This window comes from Aedes albopictus, chromosome 3 (genome assembly GCF_035046485.1).
Source record: "Aedes albopictus strain Foshan chromosome 3, AalbF5, whole genome shotgun sequence".
NCBI classification, from domain to species: domain Eukaryota; kingdom Metazoa; phylum Arthropoda; class Insecta; order Diptera; family Culicidae; genus Aedes; species Aedes albopictus.
Window position 1 is genome coordinate 124872784 of NC_085138.1, and position 27193 is coordinate 124899976.

A 27193-nucleotide genomic window follows, 5' to 3' on the forward strand; every position below is an offset into this window, starting at 1 on the left:
GACAACGATTTTCGTTCTAAGCCCGAATGGTTAACAATAAGGCCACGAAACGTCAAATAGGGTATGTGTGCCATCAGTAATCTCACGCTCCCATATTTATCCTATTCGAAAACAAGCGATTACGGCACTGATTGATTCCGTTGTTTTTGTTTTCATGGGTGCTCACTTCTAACAAAAAATACAAAAATAAGAAACAAAACAAACAGCGCTTCAATCCTTTATTTTTCGTTGGATGAAAATGGGAGCCACCTGCTTAAGGACATATATGAGCGAATCCAAAGATGGCCGTCACAATGGCTGCCTTGCAAATACCGAAAGCACGGATCTCGTCATCCAAGAAACAATCAGAGATGAAGAAGCAATGATTAGCCTTGCTCACTTGTAGTAAACATTGAGTAGCATTATCGTTTGCGTGCATTTTGTGAATGACGAGATCGGTGCTCTCAAAAACGCGAGTCAAAAATGCACCTGGACGCGCTCCCATTTCACCTTAAGAAGGGAACCAATACCCTACATAGAAAAATTGATTTGAGAAAATTTCTAACAATTTGAGATGGACGTCGATGGTATTTTTTCCAGTGTTACGTCTGTTTGTCTGTGGTTCCACGCTCCGAACTTTCAATCGCAGATCCTGTCTGCTCCCTACTGTCGAGGGCACCTGACTCAGCCAGGTGCAAAGACTCAGCTTAGTGTTCTATGAACAATTTCATAGTTTTGAATTGAGAATTGCCAATATCGTGTGGCATGCACTAAGATGATCCATGCCAAAGGAAGTCAAGGAAATTCCCTTTACGAAAAATTTCTGGTCCGACCGGGAATCGAACTCAGAGCTGCCAGCATTTCCAGTCCTTCATGACTTAATTTTACAAGAAAGATGTAATTTTCAACACTATTCTTGTAAATGAGTTGGTCCAATGTTTACTTTCGACTAATGAAATCTACATCTCATGTACAGCTCGTTTTTTTTTCTTAGTGTGTAGCAATCCATTGCAATCTCAAGTATTCGTTACGAGAATTGTAAAGATACCCAATAATCTAGTGGAACTTTATTCCATGGGCCATAACAGATTCCAACGCCATACCTTAGTTGTGCATAAAAGCCCAACCAAGAGAACAATTCCAAGGTAGTTTCAATTGACTCAGCTTTCCAGAATCACTATCATGAAGTTTGTGTCATTTTCTCTGCTCCTAACATTACTGTACTGTACAATATTGGGTAGCTGTACTTCCACTTCAACCGTCTTCAGCAATAATGTTGAAGGTGAAAGTTTCTCGTTAGATGATATTCTAAAATATGTGGAAGAGCTCGCAAAGCAACTGGAAGAATCGATAAAGGATATGATCAAGGACATTGAAGAGTGTTTCCCTCTGGATGCTCAATCTCGCAGAAAGATTGCTTCATCTACTCAAGAAGTTCTGTTCCGCTCTGGAGGAATTCATTCACGTTCCAGCAAAAGTTCGAGCAGCGAATCCTCGTCGCTGGAATTCAACTTGTGGGATGCACTCAAGGAACTGATGATGGAAGCATTTGAAACCGTACGAGATATCATTAAGAGAATTCTCGGCATTGAAGGAGCTGCACGTTTATTTCACGTGGTAGGAAAATGGAAACGATTCTCAATCATGAAGGACTAAATGTTATTGAACTTTGCAGATGAACATGCACGATGGTTTTGATCAACAGGTCATGGACGAAAAGGTGGAACGACTCATAGTCTATGCGATGGAACTGTTGAAAAACAGTGCTGAGTCGGATGCAGCTGTTCCGGAGCGCTTGGAAGATTTACTTGTGCGCATAAAAAAGTCCTTCAATATTTTCGGTTGCCTGTTACGGCAGATTGATATTGATCGATCACCATAGGCGAAACTACTGGGGGTGCCGGGGGTGCCAGGCACCCCCTAGAATTTGAATGCATTGCTGTAAGATATGGGGCGATGAATGATGAATGGATGAACTAATGAATATTTATTCGTAGTGCACCCCCTGGCAAGAATCCGTAGTTTCGCCCATGTCGATCACCCTCAATATGAAAAAAAATATCTCAATGGAAGTTCATGTCTTAAAGTCCAATAAATTCAAAGAATTAAAATGTTGCATCCAATGCGTATGGCATTCTCATAAATCTTGAAATCCAGATTGCGTCACATAGATTTACTTTGTCCTTTAATTGGCTGTAAATTTATCAATCAAGATTCAATCAAAATTCAATTCAAACTCAATACAAATTCTATTCACATTCAATGGAAATTCATTCCAAATCCAATGAACAGACAAAACACCAATTCATACACCGTAACAAACAATCATTTCAAATCACGATGACTTCCCGCATCACCCCTCGCAGTACACATTCGAACAGTTCCGCCGTTTCTCACTTTCTCAGCGATGCTGGCAGTTACACTCTAAATACACAGCTCACCCGCACCCAATCGAACTAGTTCCCCGATCTGCCGTTCGCAGCTGTCAAGAGGTCGCCACCGCTCCAGGGCTGTCACGCACTCACACACAACCGCAGGGGGAAGCAAATCGAAGAAAGAATCGCCAAGAATCATCTCGCCTAGCGTACGGTTTTGTCGGACGGACGGGCAGAACACACAGCCATCGCGAACGAGACGAGAATCGCAGCCATATCTCTGTGCGCTCGACTACTACAGCCAGTCAGTGGTGAAGCGATCCGAACTGCTCCGGGAAAATCCTCGAGAGGCACAGAAGAGCTCGCGCGAAGTTTTGTGCGGTTCCGGTGTCCGCGATCCGGTTTGTCGAAGGGCCTATCTATTGTGGTGTTCCTATTGTGTGTTCGAATACATGACCCCTTGGGGAGGTCTTACGCGGCAGTGGCAATCGATGAAATCCCCCTGCCCCTCGGCGGACGACAGTTTCCTTGACATTGTATGAGGGAGTTTCGTCGGGAGTGAGTCTGTGTAAAGTTTTTCCACCTCTTTGGGGTTTATTTTTGGGGGTTCGTGAATGGCTTTTTTCGGTGTACAACAAAGAGGCTTTCTTCTTGGTTTCGCGTTTTTGGAGATTGAGGGGTCGGTTTTGTTTAGAGTGTAACGAATTGTTCGGAAAACCCATCGGAAGAACGGTACCGATTCAATCAATCAATGGAAGCAGCTTGAACGGGTCCAAGGAATAAGGCAGGCGAGTGAAAAGAGTGAAACGCATGCACCGCACAGGGGAAGAAGAAAAAGTTGTACCCAAAGAGTAAATGGTGTGAGTGTGAGTAAAAAATTGCATACATGGCGTATTGCAAATTAGTGTAATAATCTCCAAAATTGAGTGGGATAATAAGTCGGTTCTAGTGATCGGGCTGAGTGAGGAAGTGGTACAGGGATTGCGCAAAGATCTGTAATTAGTAGGGCTATATTTGGGGCATCGTACTCATAGTGGTTCATTCGCTGGAGAACTGTCATCAACCGTACACAGAGGCACGCACACCAGGAAAAAGCCTATATGAGATTCCTATTTGATTGATTTTTGCTGCTGCGACTCTGCTTCTTCTTCGTCCTGTGCTGCTTGACTACGAACTTCGAGCACACATTCCGGTTCTCCATTCTCGGATAAAAGAGGAAAAACGAACGGACTACACTAGACGACCGGAGCAACGACGGCGGCTGGGGAGAAATTCGCAATCGGTAAGTGTCTGAGTCATCATCCCGACTTTGCCACAGCAATCTAGTCACATAAAGGTACATATATGTATACAAATACAACTTATCGTAGCAGGCTCTAGCTAGGAAATAAGTACGAGACTGGACAGTACGATTCCGCTTCCAGGAACAATCCCAAACCCCGAGACAGCTGTCATATGGCTTTCCTGCTTCCTACTGGAAGCGATCACCTCTGGGACACATTTTCACACTTTGGACACTGTCTTTCCGATTTTCTTCTAAAATAAGAAAACACCTAGAAAGAACAGCGGTGACACAGAGTCGTCAACCGCCCTGTATGCGCGATGTGTGTGGAATAAGCATAAAGAAAACAACCAAGTTATAAATATAAATAAATCTCTTAAGTGCTGCGTCGCGAGATCCATCCACCGACGACGCGTTCCGCCTTCAACATCATCATCTCCATCGTAGTAGTAGGTACCTAGTCGCTGGCATCATAGACGGCGGCGCGATGACTTGCCCTGGAACATCATCAGCCAAGCCTGACTAGCCTACTGCTGCCTAGATTGCAACGAACGACTTTTCTTGCTCCAAAGTAATAATGTGCACTAATGCGAGACTCGCTCGACTCTGCTATTCCTCTTCTGCATCGCCGTTGCAGGATGCCACGGTACCGGCCGGTGAACTGCAGTCACAGTGCATACAAGACAGACAGTCGGGATTAGTCACACACGAACGACAACACAACACTTAGGTAGTTACCGCACAAAGTTCGATTGGGCTATAAGCTGCGACAATGGCGTGGAGTCGAATGCTCCATCGTTACATAGAAGCTGGACTCGACTATCCCGTCGCGATTTATAACTTCCCAAACTTCCGTATGTTATACAAAGCTGAAATTTTTGCCTTATCAAACCAATTTTTCTAAGTAATCAATTAATATTCCGTAGTTTATACAGCAGTGCATTGCTAGAGATAAATGATTAGAAATTTTAAGAATGCAACTCCGGATATTGGAGACCAGCCTGTAGAATGAAGTTTCTAGGATACTACTTCCATCTAGTAGCAAACCTCATCCGGAGAGGGTTTTAGATACCCTGTGCGTCGAGAACTAAGAACTTGCTTGAGCATTCTAACATCAGCAACCTCTGATGAGACTTCGAAAGTCAATGACGGCGCTCAATTCAGACTTCGAGAAACTCGTAACAACTGCGCCAGCGGCAGAACCCGTGAAGTCAAAGGTTCCGAAGTCTACCCAGATGGATGCCTTCGCTCTCGTGGATAGCCCCAAAAGACGGATGCTATTGCTTACGACAAGCAATCGCAGGAGCGTGTGAGGCAGCTGTCAGGTGAGGAGCTACCACGTGACGCTCGCAAGGCTAGGTGGTTCTTAACCCCGAAAGTATGAGTAAAGCCGGTAAGGAATTATATATAAACTACGTAGACTCAATTTCTGAAATCTCAGAACCACCTCCCCCTCCCCCCCTTGTTGCTTACACAATTTTCGAAATTTGTTTGGACCGTAGACTTTGGTCAGCAAACCAAAGAGTCCACGTAGTTTATGAACAGACCCTAAGTCGTATCCTAGCCAGGCATACCGGAAAGATGGGAAGGGTGGGTCTAAAAAGCCGAGGCGTCCCTGATCCAAAGGAATCGGGGGTTGCGACCATTGGTTGCTCCTTAGCAACCATAAGTTGGGCGGATCAGAGAGGGCGTTGAGCGGAAGAGGAAGAATAAAGCGCAGGACATGCTGGATCATAGCGATATCAATCTTAAGAAACGTAGGAAGGCAGGTGCCAAGCCCGAAAAGGGTGGCGAGCTCATCATCAAGACTGAAGAGTCTAAGAACTCGGAAATTTTAAAACCAAGAGGAGCAACCCCAAGCTCGTGGTTTTCGGGGGCTGTTCATAAACCACGTAGACCAAAATTTGGCCATCTCAGAACCGAACCCCCCCCCCCTCGTACACTTTTGTCCATACAAAAAAATGTAAGAAACCGTAGAATTTGGCCAGACCCCCTATCCCCCAAAAAGCCTACTTGGTTTATGAACGGCTCCTTGGAGCCGACGTGCGGCATGTTATACGCAGTAGTACAGATGATATGATCTAGCTGAACCATGATCAGGAGCATAAAGGCGCTGTCTACAAAAGTCTGCCAGGAAAGCTTCTTGGTGAAGGCGAGATCACGGTGTGTTTATAGAGCAACTTTAAAACCAAAAAATAAGTAAGTCTGAAATTATGCCCAATGATACTTTGGGCCATTCCCTTCAATTTGCTGGGTTGGTGGAAATCATCCATCGGGGGGTCTAGAACAAAAATTTTTTTTGAAGGTTTTTTATGCCAAAACTGTTAATAGCGCATATTGTAAAATTTTTGCATCTCCTACAAATAGTCACAACTTTTTTGTCTTTGAAGATAGAACCATAAAAATTTCAGGTGTTTAGAAGTAGTATGCGTAGATGACTGTATGAAAATTTCATTGAAATATGTTGAATGGTTTTCAAATAATACCAAAACTTTCAAACGCATTCTAAAATACTAAGCTTAGTAGCAAAAGTCCAACAAAATATCTATATATTTTTTATATAATAATACAAGAAAAATATTTAACTCTAAGCACCTTGAGTCATTATGATGGCAGTACTGTGAAAACTTGTTTTTCGAATGATGAACAGATACATAGTCAAATACATGAAAGGAAAACACACACACTGCCATTATGTAGCTTTTCAATAAGTATCAATTATTTATTTCAAGAACGTGATTTTGCGTATACATGTTCACAAGTACAAGTATGCCTGTATTACGAATCCTATAATAAACTCAATTATCATGATTGCTGAGCATGTCGGCCTTCCCCGAAAAAATATTTAAATGTTTATTGGTAAGCCAAGAAAAGCACTCGAGGATTGGGAAACATCTCTGTTTTGAGGAAAAAGTACAGAAACTAAATTATTTTGAAATTAATGTTTACAAGCTTAAAATTAAAAAGTATTTCACCTTAGTCAAACAATAAAAACAAGTTAACTCTGTTAAAGACCTCATAATAGCATTGAAGTTGTGCGTATGAGTCTACATTAAAACACTCTCTTGATTGAAGAACACAATAAAGAGAACTGAATTCAAAACAGAATTCAGTTGGGTAATATTCAATCAAGGGCAACCTTACGATACTAAACATATTTAGTTTCCGGATTATTCCACGATATTTGACATAGCTGTTAGACCTAAACTCGGTGGCGTCGCGTAACCTCACTTTTTACCTGTGCACCAAGTATGATTTCTTGAATTTTTTGAACAAATTTGCTTGTAATAATTAGAAAATGACGAGAATAGCTGCTTTCACTCATTTCTATTTCGATTTTGATCATAAATCCCCTGCAATTACAAGTTTTAGGGTCGGTGCACAGGTAAAAAGTGAGGTTACGCGACGCCACTGCCTAAACTTAAGTTTGTCTTTGAATTTAATAGCAATATGTTGCATATTGCTTATGCCACCATTTATTAACAAATAACTGATAATAAGTACGGAAAGAATAGTTGAAAGAACGGAGTACTTATTGAAAATGTTTCTACATTAAGCAATAAAATTGGCTGTTCAGCATAAAGCCTTGGAAAAACAATTTGATAACAATGACTTAAATATTCTTATCGATTTGTATATGATGTTTAAAAAATATTTTCTGTGTAATTTAAAACCTCCAAGCATGAGGAAGAGTGATTGATCATTGTTATGGCGTTATTTACTAGTAGAATATTTTCTACATAAAACTATATGTTTCGAAAAAATAACAAACATTTTTTTCAATCCAAATTATTGGGCCACGCCTTTCGCTTGCAATTTGATATTTAGATAAGACCTGATTCATTTAAAAAAAATGGAAAAAAATAAACGCAAAACCACGTTCTTGAAATAAATAATTAATACTTTAGTGAAAAGCTACATAATGGCAGTGTGTGTGTTTTACTTTCATGTATTTGACCTGAGAGAGAGGAGACAGCTGGCTTCGATTGCGTGCTACTTAATGTCAAGGAGGACCTGTCACAAACTGTCACCGCGAACCGAGCTGAAAATCGCACATTGATGATGTGGAGTGGCCAAATATTCAAAAGATCTTATTAAAATTTCGCTCCGTTTGTTGTAATTATAAAAGACTAGCTCTCCCGGCAAACGTTGTCTTGCCAAGCTGAAATGGTTTGACAACTGTTGAGCTCATAACGTCACCGCACTCTAGATTGGTTTCATTTCGATCGTGTTGATTTCCTTCCCAGCTCATGGAAAATCATTACTTTATCAATTTTCTTACTTTTCTAGTTGATTTTCGCGACTTTTTGTACATATAAACACAGCCACCACGAATACGAACCGAACCGTGAAAGAGTCTTGCTGATCGGTTCATCCGTTCTTGAGTTTTGTTGCCTCAAAGAAATTTTAAACTCATTTTTATATATATAGATAAAATATTAATGATCAATTTTCCTCGACCAGCGCAACGAATCCATTTATTTTTCATGCTCTGTCGCATCGAACTCAATATGCAAATCATTTTTGGCCAATAATATATTTTCAAACCATTGTGCGGCCCACAAAGTTGTAAAAAGAAGTAAGAAGACGACATGTCAACATCGTGGCTGTCAGTGAGCTGTCTCCTCTCTCTCAATATTTGACTATGTATCTGTTCATCATTCGAAAAACAAGTTTTCACAGTACTGCCATCATAATTACTCAAGGTGCTTAGAGTTAAATATTTTTCTTGTATTATTATATAAAAAATATATAGATATTTTGTTGGACTTTTGCTACTAAGCTTAGTATTTTAGAATGCGTTTGAAAGTTTTGGTATTATTTGAAAACCATTCAACATATTTCAATGAAATTTTCATACAGTCATCTACGCATACTACTTCGAAACGCCTGAAATTTTTATGGTTCTATCTTCAAAGTCAAAAAAGTTGTGACTATTTGTAGGAGATGCAAAAATTTACAATATGCGCTTTTAACAGTTTTTGCATAAAAAACCTTCAAAAAAAATTTTGTTCTAGACCCCCCGATGGATGATTTCCACGGACCCAGCAAATTGAAGGGAATGGCCCAAAGTATCATTGGGCAAAATTTCAGACTTACTTATTTTTTTATTATAAAGTTGTTCTACACAACACACCGTGGAGATGAGAGCTCTTACAGAGGAGGCGACTCGACGGTGAAAATTGTAGAATCTCGACTGACGCGGAAAAGCTCATCAAGAAAGTGTTGCAATAGCGCGAGGCCACAGCAGCCGTTCGGCTACGGAAAGGTCCGGCAGAGACACACGTAGCCTTGGCACAGCTACCTGTGACGAATGCTAACAAGTCCGTTAAACTAGGGAAGCCTAAAATGGGCTGGTCACGAGCCACGGAGGATTGCTCCAGTTGTCTGGAACCAGGACACAAGTCATGGGACTGTGAAGACCCTGACAGGAGCAAGCTGTGTAGGCGATAATGTGGAGCTGAATGCCATATAAGACACAAGGCTGCACAAATCATCCCGAGTGTTTGATTTGTTCCGAGAAATCTGCAAAATGCAAGTACCCAAAGGGAGGCCCAAAGGGCTACAGCTGACAAATCACAGTGCAAATAACACAGCAGAATCTCAACCACTGTGACGCAGCTCAGCAAGTGCTGTGTCCGGTAGTTGTGGAGTGGAGGACGAATATCGCTATCATAGCGAGCCCATACCGAATATCCGCAGATAGCGGTAACTGGGATACGGATGGATCCGGAAACATGGCGGCGATATGGACGACGGGTCCAGGAGTTGGTGTCTATTACTTTTAAGGGCTTCGTGGTCAAGGTAAACCGGGTCTTCTTCTGTAGCTGATATGCGCCTCCACGGTGGTCGACCAAGTAGTTCACGCAGATGCAGGACTGTATGACGACTGTGCTGACACAGCGAAGGCTGGAGATTTCAATGTCTTGGCCGTGGTATGGGGAAGCCATTTACGAGCCAACAGGGCCAGATCCTGTTAGAAGTACTGGTCATGCTCGATGTCGATCTGGCAAATGTTGATACTAAAAGCACCGTTAGTCGGAACGGGGCAGAATCGATCATCGACGTTACTTTTGGTAGTCCTGGCTTAACAAGTTATTCGAATTGGAAGATAGATGAGCCTGCACAAATAGCAACAATCTGGTGGTTTGCTACTGAATCGGCTGCAATAATGCCGACATCAGGCGCAGAAAGGGGCGACTATGCCAAGGACAAGCCCTCGTAGGTGGAAAGATATCTTACTGTGAGCCGAGTTCATGCAACCAAACTAGCGTTGGGCATTTTTAAATCGATGTTCCCAACATCGATATTTTTGTTTCGATTACCGTCAAACGGGGTTACTTGCAACAGCGGTGTAACTTGCAACACAATGACATACACTAAATATGAAGCATTTTCTAATAATAATAAAAACTAGTATGCCCTACTATTTCGGTTATAGAGATTATGTGTATCAAAGATCGATTTAGTATAAAAATTAGCTTTGTTTCTTTGTTTATGGTTTAGCTACACTGTTAAAACGGATTGCTCATTTTATGCCATAAAAACAAGTATGAAAATCGTGCTTGACCTCTCCCTTATGGTAAGTGCGATAAGTCTGGTGACCTTGCTTGCAGTTAGGGTACCTAATAGTAAGCTTAGCTAAACGATAAAAGTTTGATAAACTTATCGACTAAGTAATGCAAAAAATCATTATTATATGCGACAACCACTATGGGGTAACTTGCAACAGTTGAATTTGACGAAACCTTCTATTATTTATCTTCATTTCACGATATACTTGACAGAAATAACCGAAATTGATCATTTATTGTTTACGTAACGCGTTCATTTTCAAATGACAATTCATTTTTTACATTTTTTTGCACGTGACCTTCAAACATTGTTAAGAAATACCACATTTTGAAGTTTCATTCATTTTTCATCATCATAAAAGTTAAATTTTTGTTTATGAACGCTGTAAAGCAATCACCAATATCAAGTCTGAACCTAGATGGAGTAAATTATTTCAGTTTAAATAATACCCAAATTAGCGAGTTTGAAATTTAAAAAGTAGAATAGATGTGTTTCAATCATGTTAATTTAGCTGAAATTGCCAAACACCACTTCAAACTGAAAACTACTTGAAGATGACTCACTCTACCTTTTCAAGAAATGACAATAATCATTGTTGATATTTTGTAATGAGTGCTGAGTCAAGAGAATCATATATATTTTGTGTTTGAGGGACGTGAGACCTGTTCCTAAACAATATACTCTCGCTTGCAATAACTATCAATCCTTTCATGAAAAATGATATGTCAATTGGTTAGTGTACATCTTTTCATGGTATGTTTCATGCATAACATTAAAATTTTACAATACGACTAAATGCTAGAATGTTAGCGCTGTTTAATGATAGCTAACTTAGCTTCATGTCCTATGTTGCAAGTTACCCCACAGATGGGGAAACTTGCAACAAGCATGTATTTCGCACCTCCTGATTAGGTGGCAACGTATTTTGGTAAACCAAGTGCTGCACTGTATTCTACTCGGGGTAATTAGCGTACACGATGCTTCATAGGATGTTTCAAATGTTTAGATTTTCAATGATATTGCTTCAAAGTCGAAAAGTGTTGCAAGTTACCCCATTTGACGGTAATCAATTTTTTGAATCGATGTTGAAGCCCCACAAAATCGACCGAATCGATTTTTTACATTCGATTTTTCTTTCAATTCAATAATATTAAAATTTCTTTTTTTTTAGAATGCATTGTCTCAACGTTATATCAATTTTCGGCCCAGAGTCGTAAAATAAAATCATTGGCGTAGCTAGGATTTTTTTTCTGGAGGGGGGCCAGGGGGGTTGGCTGACTTGTGATGACTTTTAAATGGCATGGGCGCCCGATATGTGAATATGCAAATACGCATTGCAGTTTTGAGGAATCAAAATAACTTTTTAGATTTGTTTCTAGTTTCGTTAACTATAAGAGTCTGGACAATTCCTCGAGGATTTTTTCAATGGCTTGCTTCAGTGATTCCATCTTGAATTCCTGTAGAGATTCCTTTAAGAATTCATCTAGGGATTGAATCATAAATTTAATCGAGGATTTGTCCTGGGATATCTTTAAAGGTTCCTCCAGTGATTGTTCAAGTGCTATTTTCGAGGTTTTCTTCTGGAATTTCTCTAGAGATCCTTCAAGGTTTTTCTGCAGATAATCCTTCAGAAATTTCTTCATGGATTTCTACATATATTCCTTCCAGAATTTCGCTGGAGATTGCTCCAATAATTCCATTTGTAATTATTCGAAGTTTATCTGCTGGAATGTCTTCCAGAAATCCTTTCAAAAAATTTTACTAGTAATTATTCAAAAATTACTCCTGAATGTCTTAAAAAAACCCATTAGGAGTTCGTCCAAGTATTCCTTCTATAATTCTTCCATAAATTGCTGAAAACATGATTTTTTTTTATTTCAAATTTTATTCAAGGAATCCATACAGAAATTCTTTCCGGGATTCATCATGGGGTTTCTTCACAAATTTCTCCAAGGTTCCTCCCGGGATTTACCTGGGAATTCCCTCTGTGATTCTTTCGGGAACCACTTCCAGGATTATTTTGAAAATACTTCCGAGAGTTTTTCTTGGGATTCCTTCAGGAATTCCTACTGGAATTCTTCCAGAAACTCCAGCAATCCTCCAGGAACTGTTTGAAGATTCCCTTAGAAATCTCTCTAGGGATTGCTTTCAAGCATCCTCCTGGGGTTCTGCAGGAACTCCTTCAGGGATTCCTACAGGAACTGCTACAGGGATTGTTCCGAAAGTTCCTCTGCATACTCGTTTTAGGAGTCCTTCAGGATTTCCTCTAGAATTGTGGCGATTTCTTCAGAATCTCCTCCTAGAATTCACTCAAAAATTGATTTTTGGATTTCTTTAGGAATTCTTCCTGGGATTCCTGCAAAAATTCCTCAAGGGGTTCCGCCAAGATTCCTCTGAGAATTCTTACATGGGTTCCTCTTAAAAATCTTGAGAGATTCGTCCGGGAATTCCTCTAGCAAATTCTTTAGAGATTCCTCTAGCATTTTCTCCAGAGATTCCTACAGGTATTCCTCTTGAGATACCTCAAGATATTTCTCTAGAGATTCTTCCAGGAACTCCCCTGAGTGCTCCAGTAGTTCTTAATGGAAATTCTCCAGGAATTCCTCCAGGGGTTTCTCTAAGGATTCCTCCAGGGATTCCCCACAGAATGTATACAGGGATTCCACCAGGAATTCCTCTAGAGATTTCTCAAGGAATTTCTCTAGAATTCTTCCAGGAATTCCTACAGGCATGTCTCCAGGTATTTCTCCAGGGGTTCCTCCAGGCATTTCTTCAGGAATTCCCCATGGGATTGCTCTAAGCATTCCTCCAGGAATTTCTACTGTGATTTCTCCAGAATTCAGGAATCATTTCAAGAATATCTCCAGCGATTCCTGCATGCATTACTGTTGAGATTCCTCTTGGAACTCCTTCAAGGAATTCGTCAGGAATCCTCCACGAAATCATCCAGGAATTGCTTCAGACATGCCCCCAGGAATTCCTACCGAAAATTATCCAGGAATATTTCTCCAGGCATCGTTCCAGGCATTACTCTGCGAATTTCGCCGAGAATTTCTCCAGCAATTTCCCCAGGTATTTCTTCAGGAATTTCTCCAGGAATTCCACCAGGAATTCTTCCAGGAATTGATCCAGGAACTCCTCCATGAATTGCTTACGAGATTCTTACAGCAATTCTTCCAGGAATTTCTCCAGGAAATCTTCCATGGATTCCTTCAGAAATTATTTTAGGAATTTATTCAGAAATTCGTCTAGGAATTCCTCCGGGATTTCTTCCAAAGTTTCCTCCAGGAATTCTTCTGGGAGCTCCTCTAGGAATTTCTCCAGGAATTTCTTCAGAAATTTAGCCAGGGATTCCTCTTAGGATTCTTCTAGAGATTCCTCCAGAAATTACCCCAGGGATTACCTCAGGTATATCTTCAGGAATTCCTCCAGGAATTCACTAAGGAATTTCTTCAAGAATAATTAATATCGAATCGATGTGAAAACATCGATTCAAAGCATTCGATTAGATCGGTGTATCGATTCTGCTAGTCCGATTTGAATCGATTCACAAAAATCGATGTCTCGGCCAAACTTGCCCAGTGCTAAACCAAACGCGGTCCGAAGGGAAAGATACTGAACCTGCTGAAGCCTTAGCAAGTGCGTTTTCACCGTGGTTTTAAAACAAAGACTACCGTATTCTAGAACCAATGGTTGTTTGATACAGCCTGATCAGATCTTCCAGGTTGGGCTCCTCAACATGGTCCGATTCTGGTAATGGTGCGCATAAAATTGATCCTTTTTGCATTTCCGTATCAGATACACAATGTATGTATGGGAGAGCCCATATAGACGCCACTGTAATAGGGCTTTTGAGTAGTACAGCTTATGCTAATTGAAGGCAGCTATATGCATTCGAACTGCCCATGTAGAGCAGCAAGCAATTCATGAGCATGAGCATGAGTATGAGCATAGATGACCGCACAATTCGTAGTTGCTACTCCGTGATTGACCAGAGCAATCGAAATTGAACAAGGAACCAATGAATAGGGCTTGGGACTAGCTTACTATTCTCAATGTACACAGTTCGAGAGCTCTCAACTTTATTAAGGTCAATAACGGCGCCGGCCACGTCCTTACGGTCATCGAGGAAGGGAGGGAATGTTAGTAATACAAACGTTGGTAAAAAGACCGCGAATCGCTGCATCTCCACGTTTGTCTCAGGACGGATTTTTTTGTTAGTAGGGTAAGGTAATTGTCAGTCCGGGAGTCACCTATGGTTGGTGATATGATTTGACAATGGATCAATATACACAAACCGCCGTTAACAACCGACCACTTTTCGACGAAAAAACTAGCCAGAAAGAAAATTCTATCGCGCGTCTCCACTCCACTAGGGAGAAGAAACCTTTAGTCTATTCCACACAGAAATACACTGAGCGCGACTCACTTGTCGGCGCCCGGATTTTTTTCTAGACCGGCGAGCCCGAACTAACACTTTTCACTTTTTTGTGTGAATGCAAAAAATGAAAGAAAATATTTATTATCAACTTAAAGTGTATTGGGAACTAGCGCCGATGGGAAGCGAAAAATCCGGAACCGACTCGACCCGCGACGCATCCACCACACACTCTGTAGAGCAGCAAGCAATGCAAATGATTAATACAGCCTGCTGTACGGCTATTCAAATGCTTAGTGGTTATCTGGGTAGGGTGTGTTCATGAGCTGTGAGAATATCGCAAAATTTAGTCTTAATCCTGGACGATGTGTTGAACTCCTATTAAAAAAAAAACATGGTTATGTTTGAGGAGATAAAAACAGTGACCTAAAATTTAAGCTTTATGTATATGTTGCCACATCTGACAGCATTGGCGTTACGGAAGGCGATTCATCGTCCAATTTGTTCGCGTTATCTTCGTCGACTGTGCTATGATTCTTGGGAAGTTGGACAACCCTACTATAACTCAGCAGTATGAAGTGGTTTGGTGTTAGGACTTCCTGCGCTGAATGTTCCAGGGGAATAAATCTCTGTGGATCTGCAGAGTCTAGTTCATGTGGTGTTGCTTCATGGATATCATCATTTTATAGGCACTGTTTGATTGGACGCTTCACACTACCTTGCAAATCCCGGTCCCTGTTCAAAGCATTCCAGACGGCGCATCGCCATTGGGTAACTGTTCGGGGGGTCCATCCCGTTCTACAGCTTTCTGAAGTTCGTTTCGTGGTCTCTTCCAAAATGCGTCTAGCACGCCTGTCTGTATCGAACTCAGGAGTTTGACTTGCTAACACTTCCACATTTTCGAGCCAGAAATTATGTTTGACCAGGTCGTGCAGCTCTTCATCCGTTCTTAGTGGCACTCACAGATATGGAAGCTGAAGTTAGGTGCTGTCAACAGTTGTTCAACAGCGTCTGGATTATAAGCTCAGGGCGCCCGAACAGCATATAGAGTGTATTCATGACTTGCGGTGCAAACGCTGGATGAAACAGAGATGACTTTTGACAGAGTCCAACGCCCTTTCAGAGCGTTGCAACTCTTTGCAGTCTGGATTGGCATCTAAGCCGAAAGATGGGTTTGTGAAAAAGGAGTGTTCACTGTGTGGCTTCGGAGTCAGTTTAGCTTTCTATTCCACAGAATCATTACCTGTTTTTTTATTCATCAATCACTTAACCTAATTTACAGCTCTTTTGTCTACTACACAGTTAAAAAATGTTACATCATATAACCTGTAACAAAAGGACCCCGTCACATCGCACAAATTTTTCCATCCGTTTCGAAATTCACAGCTTACTCTCAGTATGAAGCTTGCGTTCAACATTCCATACAAGAAAGTATTTGATGTAAAACTCCATGAAATGGAACTGGAACTTATATGCCAAATTTGTTTAAATTGGGTGTAAATTTCAGAATTTTTTGCTGTGTATTCATTCAAATTGACACTTACACTTTGAACAGCGCCTAAATGTATTATATTCTTATTCTACTATATCGAACTGGTTGCCTTTGCGCTGCTAACACTTTTCTACCCTGTCCATGGTAGAATGATGAGCACGAGAATGTTGACGTATGGCTCTTGTTCCTTTTCCAGTCCGATTGGGGGTCCATTATGAGTTGTCGGTAGCCGATATCCAGGTTTCCGTGTAGCCACTACGCTACGGACCCCGGTAATCATTACCTGCTCTGTAGCTTAGTTGGTTAAAGCGCCGGTCTAGCGAATACGGAGTCGTGGGTTAGAGTCCCACCAGAACGTGTATTTTTTCACAAATTTCATCTCTCAATTTGTCAATTAGCAACATTTCGTGCCGTCTAATGATAGCACAAATGTCCCAAATGGAGTGTTTCGTAAGCTTACCCTTCTACCCGAAGGTGACTAACACAATCCAGAAAACTCTTAAACACCATGGATTTAAAACAGTTTATAAAAGTAGTAATACTCTGAAAGACCGTCTTTGCCCCCTGAAGGATAAAGTTCCCAAGGAAGATCTGTCCAGAATCTACAAAATTCCATGTCAAAGCTGCCCAGCTGTTTACATTGGGCAAACTCGACGAAAATTCAAAACACGTTTGAGGGAACACAGAAACGCAGTTGAAAACCAGAGAGCCCATGATTCGAGCGTAGCAGCACACACAACAGAACTAGACCATTCAGTAAACTGGGATCACGCTAAGCTGAAAAAGTGTGTGAGGAAAGTCTCACACCTCAACGCATGGGAGTCGATGTATATTGCGACTGCGGAGCAGCCGTTGATGAATGAAGACGAAGCTCCAATAACATCTATTTGGCCAACCAACGTATTTGGCGTATACTGTTCCAAGTATGAAGCTGTATTAGTTTTACTTACTAACCAGTTGGACATCGTCCTGATGATAGGTGACAACAAACCCGAAATCGGTCGTTAAAAAAAAGTAAATTTATATCCTTTTTTCGTTTTTTGTAAGAACAAAAAGTGTTATGTCCTGTTCCGCGTCGTGTTGTGTGATTGTGATATAGTTCTTACGTTGCACTAATCTCAAAAATATGAGTGTTGACATCCAACCCGGATAAATTTGGCACTCGGTTAAACAATCCTGTATGTGTTGAAATTCTGCCGAATTGATCGAACTCTAAACTGTGTACTAATCGCCAATGGCGGGAGAACCATCGTAGCTGGAGAAGCTGAGGAGGTTGTAAAGGAAGTGGGATTCACTGTACTACTCAAATGTGACTGGATGAATGCTGCTGAACTAAGTTGAACTGAAGGAAACGTTGTTGTAGGAGCAACCGCCGACTTGTCCGGAACTCCGTGGAGAGTTGACAATGAAGTCGTAATCAATGCACTGAAATTCGTCCCTGTAGTTGTCGGAACAGACTTGATATCAAACGTAGGCACGCTCGTCATTGGTATATCTGGTCCTCCAAATGATTGGACTACCGAGAGGTTCTTCATCTTGCCGATCATTTGTTACATTTAGCTCTGCACTTTGCTGACACCTGACGCCGCCGCCGCCTCCAGCTGATCATCTACTGTTGGCTAATCCGTCCTCCGTGGCACAGCAAACAGACGTAACACTTTCGAAATATCCATCAACCAGGCTTTTAACGATCATTATAAATCTTCATAGTTTTGACTTTCACAACCAGAGGCGCGCGCATCGTTTTTCTTTGCGTTTGACGTTTCACACTAGCGCAGTGTTTCGTGAAACATTTCCACCAGGTGGTGGTAGTGTGAAGTGGGCGATGGATTTTCACGAAAATCGTTCTAGGTGTTACGTCTGTTTGTCTGTGTCCGTAGTATCGATTATGCTCATCATCGCTTCATTGGCCAGCTTCTTTAACTCTAGGTGTTTTCGCTCCATTCCCTGCCTGTGAAACCAGTCCTAATACCGCGGGCAGAATGCCATGTTATTTGACTTACGCCATACCTTACAGTCATTCCTGTCTGTCTCCGGTATCCTTCCGCCGATTTGCTAACAGCAAGATTTGTTGGATCTTTTTTTTTTTTGTCACGCCAAGTGACGAAAATCTTGAAGAAATTGGAAAAAGGCCGGTTTGCAGTTGAGAAGGAAATTCTCAGCCTATCTTGATGCATGGGAAATTTCTTGCCTGAATCGCCCAAGAAACAAATTTTCTTCGATCGTAGTAAATACGCAATTGCGAAGAAATGACAATAAATGGATACAGATTTTGACAGTTCGTTTGGATACAACGGATTCATTTTTGGCGGATCCATGTTTACTCTACTATCTATACTCTCAACTTTCTATTCATGCAAAGAGATTGAAAATTAGTTGACTGCAACGCGAGAAATTTGTATTTTAGTAAATTCCTTATTTTAAAAAACGGTAAATCTCGATTTACCGTTTAACTATTTTTTTTTTGAAGCACGGCTTTTAATCCCCACGTAATTATGCATCAAATCAAATTCTGGTCGTTGATAGAAGTTCCCAACATTCGTTTTATTTTGTAAACTAGTGTAATTGATAATGTTTTCTAGCTTTCTCTGGGCTCATAAATTTCGTTAACATTGCAATATCTCAACTGAGCTCTCCAAGTTGAACCATTGAAAACGAATTTCTTGCAACTTAGTGATAGGTACGCTTATCTCAAAGATAACCTCAGCAGCAGTTATTTGATAGCAAACTTGATAAGGGCATCGATTTGGCAAGCAACGCCTAATGACGCTGTTGCAATTCCTCGAAATTTGACCGGTTTTTATATCTCACTACACTGACTGTTCGAATGAATAAATAAATCAAGAGGTTCGCTAGAAGTGTTGATTCCTCATGACTATTGATATTGCTTACAACCTATAGCAAATACTATCATCTCCTCCCGGGGCAGCTGTCATCGTGTTGCATCAGTTGACCCAAATTAGTCCCGAGCGTGGTAGCGCTGATTGCATAAAACCGCAAGCAAAGAGCAAAAACCCCGTATCTATTAGGGCTTCGATGGGGCTTATCGTAGGGCCTCTGGCGCATCAGATGGTCATATCGTTTTTGCCTATATTTTTAGCGAGCATCTATGATGTCTCTAGATATACACCACTAGAATAAAGCAGCAAGAATGAATAAAATGCTGCACTAGGTAAGCTTGGAATGACTAATTAATAACTCGTGCGGAAAAAAATATTTCACAACAAGTTGCATACGAAATGTTCCACAAGATAAATCAAATAATAACAAGAATTATAAATAAATAAAATAAATAACCAAACAAAATAAGACAAATAAAAAAAAAGTATTTACAAGGCAATTTCGCTCATTACTTTTCTACATTTTTTCGGTTAAAATGAACGCTTAATTTACCCCTAAAAGGGATACCTTCATGGCCTCTGTTTCGTCACCTCGCTGAGTGTGTTCCATCAAAGACGAGCTCTGAAAGGCGCCTGGGGTCCAATGGGCCCCAGGTATCCCTTTTAGGGTTAAGATTACAATTGTTTCATCCCTGAGTCATCCAGGTAGTCAAGTTATTTCCACAATGGATGAAGAGCCAAAGAATCAGGAGTGAATGAATGATGAATATAAGTAGCAAAGTAACAAGGATGCTGTCCTGATGAAGCCTCGCTTTCATCGTCAGAGCATCTGCCACGCGCCATGGCAAATGGAGCTTAATTAAATATAAATATTCATATGAGTATAGGAAAGGCTTACCCCGTGTTGGGAAATGTAGTTTAAATGTAGGTTGATTGCTCGACCCGTTGGTTTGTGTTGTGAGTAACTTGTTTCCTAGATTGATGCTATCATTCTGAATAGGTACAACTTTCTTGCTTTGAATGGATAACGATGAACTTACACGCTTAAACCATTCAACACTAAATTGAGTGAGACATACTCATAATCGCGTCATTTTCATACCAAGGGTATTCAGCAAGATTACACTGAGGGTGACGGGTTCGATTCCCGGTCGGTCCAGTAACTTTTCTTAAAGGAAATGTTCTTGACTTCCTTGGACAGAGAGTATCTTCTTCCCTGCCACGCGATAACACATGCAAAATGGTCGTTGGCAGATGAAATTCCAAGAAGAATAAGAAGAAGAAGAAGTGGAAATGTTCTTACATCCTCATGAATATAGCATGTCTATGAAACTAATTGTATTATAATTTGACTTGTGTAACTATTACACAGTGTTTGTGTAATTGACTCAAGTCAATATTGACTAATTTCAGCGTGTACCTTCTATTCGATGAAGAAATCAACGCCGGCATGATAAACATCCTCAGGTTGAAAAGTCCCGTCATCGATGACGAAGGAAGTAATAAATGGGCATCCGTCGTCATAGCAGAGCTGGAACGTCGAATTTAGGTAGCAGCAGAGAGAATATGTACTCACTCGTACACCTCCCAAGTCCGAGGATGACTAACATAGCTTTCCGGTATGATTAATTAGCCATAATTTTGGACAAAGTTTCGTGCTCGGGTTGATTTGAGAGGTTGATGACTTGTTTGAATTCAATTAATTGAAAATTAGGTAGAAGTTTATTTCTACGTTTGACGATGAAGAAGTAGGAGAGAAGAAGCTTCGTGGCCGTGCGCCTAGCGTTGTCAGTTTTTTATGGGTTTCGTGGTGTGTTGTTGATGTTGGTACCGTAAAATGGGGTAACTTTGATAGTTTTTTAGCGAATTTTCTCAATATTTTTACATGTAACAGTATTTCCCCGAGTTTTATATTTTTAAAACAAGTACTGGGGTATCAGTTATCAATTGCAATTAACAGATTCGATAATCTGAAATATTTTGGATAACTTTTAGTTTTTCATATAAGCGAAAATCAGATTTTCATTTAGGGGAAACTTTGATAATGCCCTAAAAACACATCAAATCTCAAAAAATAATCACAGATTGAAATCTTAGCGGTATGAACATGATGAGAGAAGGCTTGTGGAATATATAAGATGGAAGTTTTATATAAAAAAAATGATTTTTTACTAAATTCTGCATATAAAAATGCATTAGACTATTAGTTTTTGGGACCATCAGTTTGCTCAATGGTGTATGTTTAAAATAAATTTTAATGTGAAATATGTTAAGTGCTTCTCTGTGGAATTGCTGTTCAGATGGACTAAAAATACTTGTGATTAAATTAATACTAAACAAGAAGCTGGTTAGTTTAGAGTTTGTGGAATGCTGGGAAGAATTGAATATGCCGGTGACGGTGACCTACGTACATAAGAGGAACGGAACATCATTCACTGGACCGCTGATTGGATCACACATAATACCTGGGATTGACAATTTGGCGAGTCAGTTCCATCCCTGGAGTTGTATCAACTATCAATACTGCGCCCTGATCAGATGAAGACGAGTGAAATATGTGCACAGGAGACCAAATCGGTGAGATCCATCTAATTTCACCTTTTATATTGTTCCTTTTATAAATTATCACTCTTATATTGTGGGCTATACACACACACGGGGGGGTAGCCTAAGGTAGTTAAATGAACTGATGACCGGACTTAAGTTCGTGGAGTAGCCAGTCTTTTGTCATGAGATAGCAACTTTTTGTTGACTACCGAAGGAATTCAGGAATTTTAACTCACCCTGCTACAACAAACCATCAGGTAGATCATTCCTTTCCGGAAAGATTCTGCAGCCATAGGTAATCCTTGCGCTGATGGTGGGTACACTTGAATCATCATCATCATCATCAATTCTGCATATAAAAATGAGTTTGTGGAGTATTGAGCGCAAAACACAATAAATTTAGCTATCTAAAATCATTATCTTTGTAATAATGAATGCTTAACGTGACATCAACACATGATTACATGCTATTCATGGTTAGTTTTCTTTTTATTCGGGTAGTTTTTTAATGTTTTATTAACAAATTTTGAACAACGCATATTTATCTACATGAAATTACAAGGGCATTGCATACTTTTAGGCGTTTATCAATGTATGGAGAATAATACCCCAATTTACAAAATTGCTTCCATTTCGTAAAAACACACTTCGTTAAGAGATTCAAGGCCAGATTTGGAATCTACTATGATCAATCTATCGAGAATAATAGTCCATTCATTGAAAAAATAGTTTTAACGAAGTCATATAGCAGATTGTTTGAAGGGGTTAATAAATGACAAAAATATCAACAATTTTTATTTTTTGTCCAAAAAGTTGTATATAAACTAGATTTAAATGAAAATACGTCTAAGATGAACTTTCAAATGTATAGAATTGATTTACGTTTACCATTTTCTTAACTGGTTGAAGGAATTATAGTTATAAGATAAATTACACAATGCCTGCCGCACTACCAAAGTTACCCGCATTATCAAAGATACCCCATTTTACGGTACAATTCTCGCTCTATTCGGAGACATTATTTTCAAAAAGTTTTTTTTAGTGATCTTTATTGATATCTCAATCAATTATTACATTCAATTTCTCTGGTTCATATTTTTTTCAGATCCTCGAAAAAAATTTGGTAGTATCACTAAACAGAGTAAACCACAAATAATAACACTAGTTTACAGCATTTTTGAACTCGGTAAGCTGATGATCATTTTTTGTGTAGAATCATGCCCTGAGTTCGAAAATGTGAAGGAAAAAAATACAGTAGAGCGGAAATTTTTTCGATTTTCCATACAAGGCTGTTGATTTGAAATCGATTTTAATCAATTTTTTTTTATCTTTTTAGGCTAGTTCATCTCGGGACCCACGCTTTACTTCCCTTCCGAAGGAAGAACTCACATTTTGCGAGTTTGTCGGGAGTGGGATTTGATCCCAGGTCCTCGGCGTGATAGTCAAGTGTTCTAACTATCACACCAGGTCCGCTCCACAAAGTGTTCTATTTTTAAATAAAGTTGCTCCCTTCATACATCCCTATTTCCGTAGCCAATGCTCCGATTGAGATGAAATTTTTACTGCAACTGGCTACACGCTAACGCCGCTCAGCACTAAAGTGCATAATTTCCAGACTACATAAAAAATGTATAACCCTTGCACATTCACAAAATCAGCTCCTGTGTCCACAAAATCGTTAAATTCGCAAACAAATTTGTACGGCAATCTAGCTAGGTTTACTAATGAGCTTGGGAAACAAAAAAAATGTCGACATTTCGCATCTAGACGACTGTACGAGCTGTTTTGGAGAATGTGTAACTGTTACACATTTTGGTGTGGTCTGGAAATTATGCACTTATGAGTAGGGCTTACACATTCTAGGTGCTGAGTGATTTTAGCGTGTAATATCTAATGTTTCAAATGTACGTTGAGAAAGAATTTTTAATTGACTTTTTCTTGCTGAAAAAAATACAAATTTTCATTATTTTTTGAAAGTTTTGCTCAAGCTTAAGGAGATTTACCTATATACCCAATAACCAATATCTCGAATCCCACTGCAACGCAAAATATTTAAATTTTAGCAAATTCCATGTTTTTAAAAACTGTAGAACTCGATTCCCAGGAAAAACTCAAAAACTGTTCTACTTCAAATTTTTTGAAGCACGATCTTGATATGAGAACATAATTATGCATCAAAGAATTTGGTCGTTGATAGAAGTTCATAACTTTCGTTTTTTTTTTTGTAAACTAGTGTAAGGGGCTGTCCATTAATTACGTAAGGGTTTGTGGAGGGAGGGGAGGGTTTGAGAAATTTTACGCGCCATACAAAATTTTTTGGGTTCTCATACAAAACATCTTACAAGGGGGGGAGGGGGTGTCAGAAAATCGCTAAAATTCCCTTACGTAATTAATGGACGGCCCCTAACCTGATTAAACGTTGCGATCACCAAGGCAACTCTATTGATTATTTCATTCGCAATTTTATGAAACATGTCAAATTATCAGATAATTATGGCTTACGTGGTTATTACGCTGTTAAGTCAGTACCCTTTGTTTTTATTTGTTACAAAAAAAAACTATGTTTCTACCTTGCCTTACCTTGATACCTTGATGGCTACAAAGTAACTTTACTCCAACGCCGAGCGTATAGTAGAGCACCATCTTCATCGGTCTTGGGCGATGTTCCTCCAATTTCCCCGGTCGTAGATCTTCTTCAACCGCGTGCAGCTAGCGAGATCACGGCCGCCAACGAAGTCGCCTACCTCTACCGGGTTCTCTGCTGAATATTGTTTTCGCTATTTTTTTTCCGACATTCACCACTGAAGTATGCCGTATTTTATACGTTTCACAATATTCGCATCTTCGTACACTTGGTACAACTCGTGATTCATGCGTCTGTGCCACTCTCCATTTTCTTGTTTCCCACCGAGAATTATCCGTAGCACTTTGCGCTCAAAATTCCAAAAGCTTTTCGGTGTACCTCCTTTAACGTGCAGGCTTCGTGACCGTAGAGGGCAACCGGAAGAATCAGCGTCTTATACAGAGCAAATTTTGTTTGCGTTTGCAAGTTACGGGACCTAAGCTAGCTACTCAATCCGTAAAGGCCCTATTCGCAGCTGCAATACGCCTTTTCACTTCACGAGAAATGTCATTGCCACATCACATGTCACAAGTGTTCCAAAATAAACAAATTCTTCAACAACTTCAAACGCTTCCCCATCAATCACTACCCCAGCACTAACACCGCTAGGCCTGCTTCTATCTCTACCCGCTAGCATGTACTTCGTCTTGGTAGAGTTAATCCACAGAACAGATAGACATCATCATTAGAAAAATAGGCGCTGGTCATCATAAATCGACAGCAGCGAACCTAGCGGTGGCGGGCAAGCTTTTTACACTGTGAATTTTTCCACCCAGCAGGCAATTAGACGACTATTCTCGTCTAATAGTCCATACACTCGAACAAATTGACACGTCTAGGATTGCTTGATATTGGTATATTGATGTTTTACATGGATTTGCGCAAATTGTAAAACCCTCGAATGTCACGTGTTAAACATATCTCGCGCTTAGTATCATACGGGTGTATCTACAATGATCGGTTTCTCTTCATCGATTTTCTGATCATCCGAATATTAGTGGTAGGGTAGGTAATCAAAAGTTGAACCAAATTATGGCTTTCCGAAGTAGCCCAAATTTTGAGAGATTTTTTCTCCCACATGGAAATAATTTACTACGGCAAAATTTTATGTACATGAAAGCCACGGGTATAAGCTTTCTATCAAGTGGTAAAAAGTTTGTATTTGCACCAAACTTCATTGAAAAATTCGATTATTCGTCAACAATGATTTTAATCTTAATTTGAACCACCGTAATCATAATTTGAACCAATTTTAATCTTAATTTGAACTACTGGCGGCAGCAGCTCAAGCATCTCCCACAACAGCCAATTTCGCGCTGAACAATAGAAAAACACATGGATCTGCTAATTCTCATAACTATTTTTCAATAGGCAGTGGGATCTCAACTCAGAATGTTCTAAGCTCTTCAGGAACTTGAAAAATAAATTTGAAATTTTTCATCCCCCAAGAGTAAACAAAACAACCACTAGCGCAGTCTGCAGGCCAACACTGGAAGTTCGCCCTCGTTTACTAGTTCAAATTTAGATTACAAATGGTTCAACTTAAGATAACATTCTCCAAGTAAGAATTACTTAAATTTGATAATTTTATGACAAATAATGCGGAATATTATTCGGTTGGTCGATTCTACGATAAATGAGCTTTCATTTGACGTGTTACCATATTGCGTGTGATACAATGCATAAGCTGTACGAAAGCTGCACCGAAAATGTGCTTTCTCTGGGGGGAAATGGGTGAAATCACAGTGATTTTTCAATTGCCTGTATTCCATGACAAAAACGCTTTTTTAATGCTTTTAAAGTCCATGTTATCAGTTTATATTAAGGAAAGCTGTTTAACATCTTTTTCGGGACAATATTTGCCTAAAAAGTACGTCGTTTTAATGAATTTCAAAATGGTTCTAATTAAGATTACAATTTGACTAGTTCAAAGTTTGATTTCTTACCCTATATCGCGGAAAAATCCAAAAAGAAAATCGATGAAGAAAAATCGATCATTGTTGATTCGCCCGTATGAGACTAAACGCGAGATATAAATTCACCAACTTTTTTTTGCCCCGACTTATCAACAAATCACACGTTTATCATGTGTATTTCACGCGGAATTAAATTTAAATGCCTGTGCATTCTGATTGACGTGGGGTAGGGTGCGTGCACCAGTTATCGCACTACCTATGGAAAACTATTTCAACAAAAATAGAAAGAAGACCGACGAATCAGTATTGTTAAAAACTCAAATCTCATGATTGAGTTGTTTCACGCGCGATTCTTGACTCGCCAAATTCACCACCGGAAAAATCATGCACGAGTTGACTCGTGATTTTACTCATTGCTTTATTTCTTGGTGTTCTTATTATTATGCGTTGCGCGAAAATTTTTGAGCGCAAGTGCTCGTATACCTCCGCCAGTGCGGTAAATCGTGTTGGTGTTTTCGGCGCAGTATTCTTTGGCCCATTCGCGCACTTATTGTAAAAGACACCAGCGGAGGTCTATTAGCGATTTTGTGCCATTTTCGCTCTCTATTTTCTTGCAACGGATAATATTTACAACGAAGTTTTTAGGATTGTCTAATAGAATAAGACTAAATCTTGCGTACAACAATAAAGAATGTCGTTTATTGATTTGAATTCGTTCTACAAGCGAACGAGATTTCGGCGTTAAACTCGTGAGAGCGAGATTTTGCATGAAAATCTCGTGCGTGAGAAAATGATTCAGAATCGCGCGCGAGTTTGCTCACGCAGGAGCCGTTCATGAGCCAGTTTTGAGTGTGAGTTTACCAACACTGCGAAGAATATCGTTGATATGTAAAATGATTGATTATTTTCATACTTCACAGGGAACGTTATTCAATTACGTCCAACATTTGGGAGAGGGGTCTAGAAAAAAGTGACAGTACGTGTATAAGGTATAGGAAAATAGCGAGTCAGAGGGCGCAAATTAAACCCGGAAAGCGTCAATCGACTTCCTGGGTGTTGACAAAATGAAACATTCATTGAAAAATATCCTGGAAGAATTCCCTCGGAGAACGAATAATTTCCGACAAGTGGAAATCAAAAGGCGGTTGAAATATTGTCGTCGCGGTTGAAACCCGAAGATTCCCC

General features: G+C 40.0%; 2 protein-coding genes across 3 annotated transcripts in view; both read left to right on the forward strand.

Annotated features, from left to right (window-relative positions):
• The first annotated feature begins 1161 nt into the window (after positions 1-1161).
• On the forward strand, positions 1162-1861 carry LOC109405033 (uncharacterized). Its single transcript, XM_019678018.3, has 2 exons — positions 1162-1596; positions 1655-1861. Exons 1-2 carry the CDS (start codon positions 1162-1164, stop codon positions 1859-1861), a joined length of 642 nt encoding a protein of 213 aa, XP_019533563.3.
• Positions 1862-2503: 642 nt separating this feature from the next.
• The window catches only part of LOC109622061 (serine/threonine-protein kinase Pak), a 211728-nt gene continuing 187038 nt past the window's right edge, over positions 2504-27193 (forward strand). For both annotated transcript variants that reach the window (XM_062858422.1, XM_062858423.1), the window contains exon 1: positions 2504-3636. The gene's annotated coding sequence lies outside the window, so the exon portion shown is untranslated. The remainder of the gene's footprint in view (positions 3637-27193) is intronic.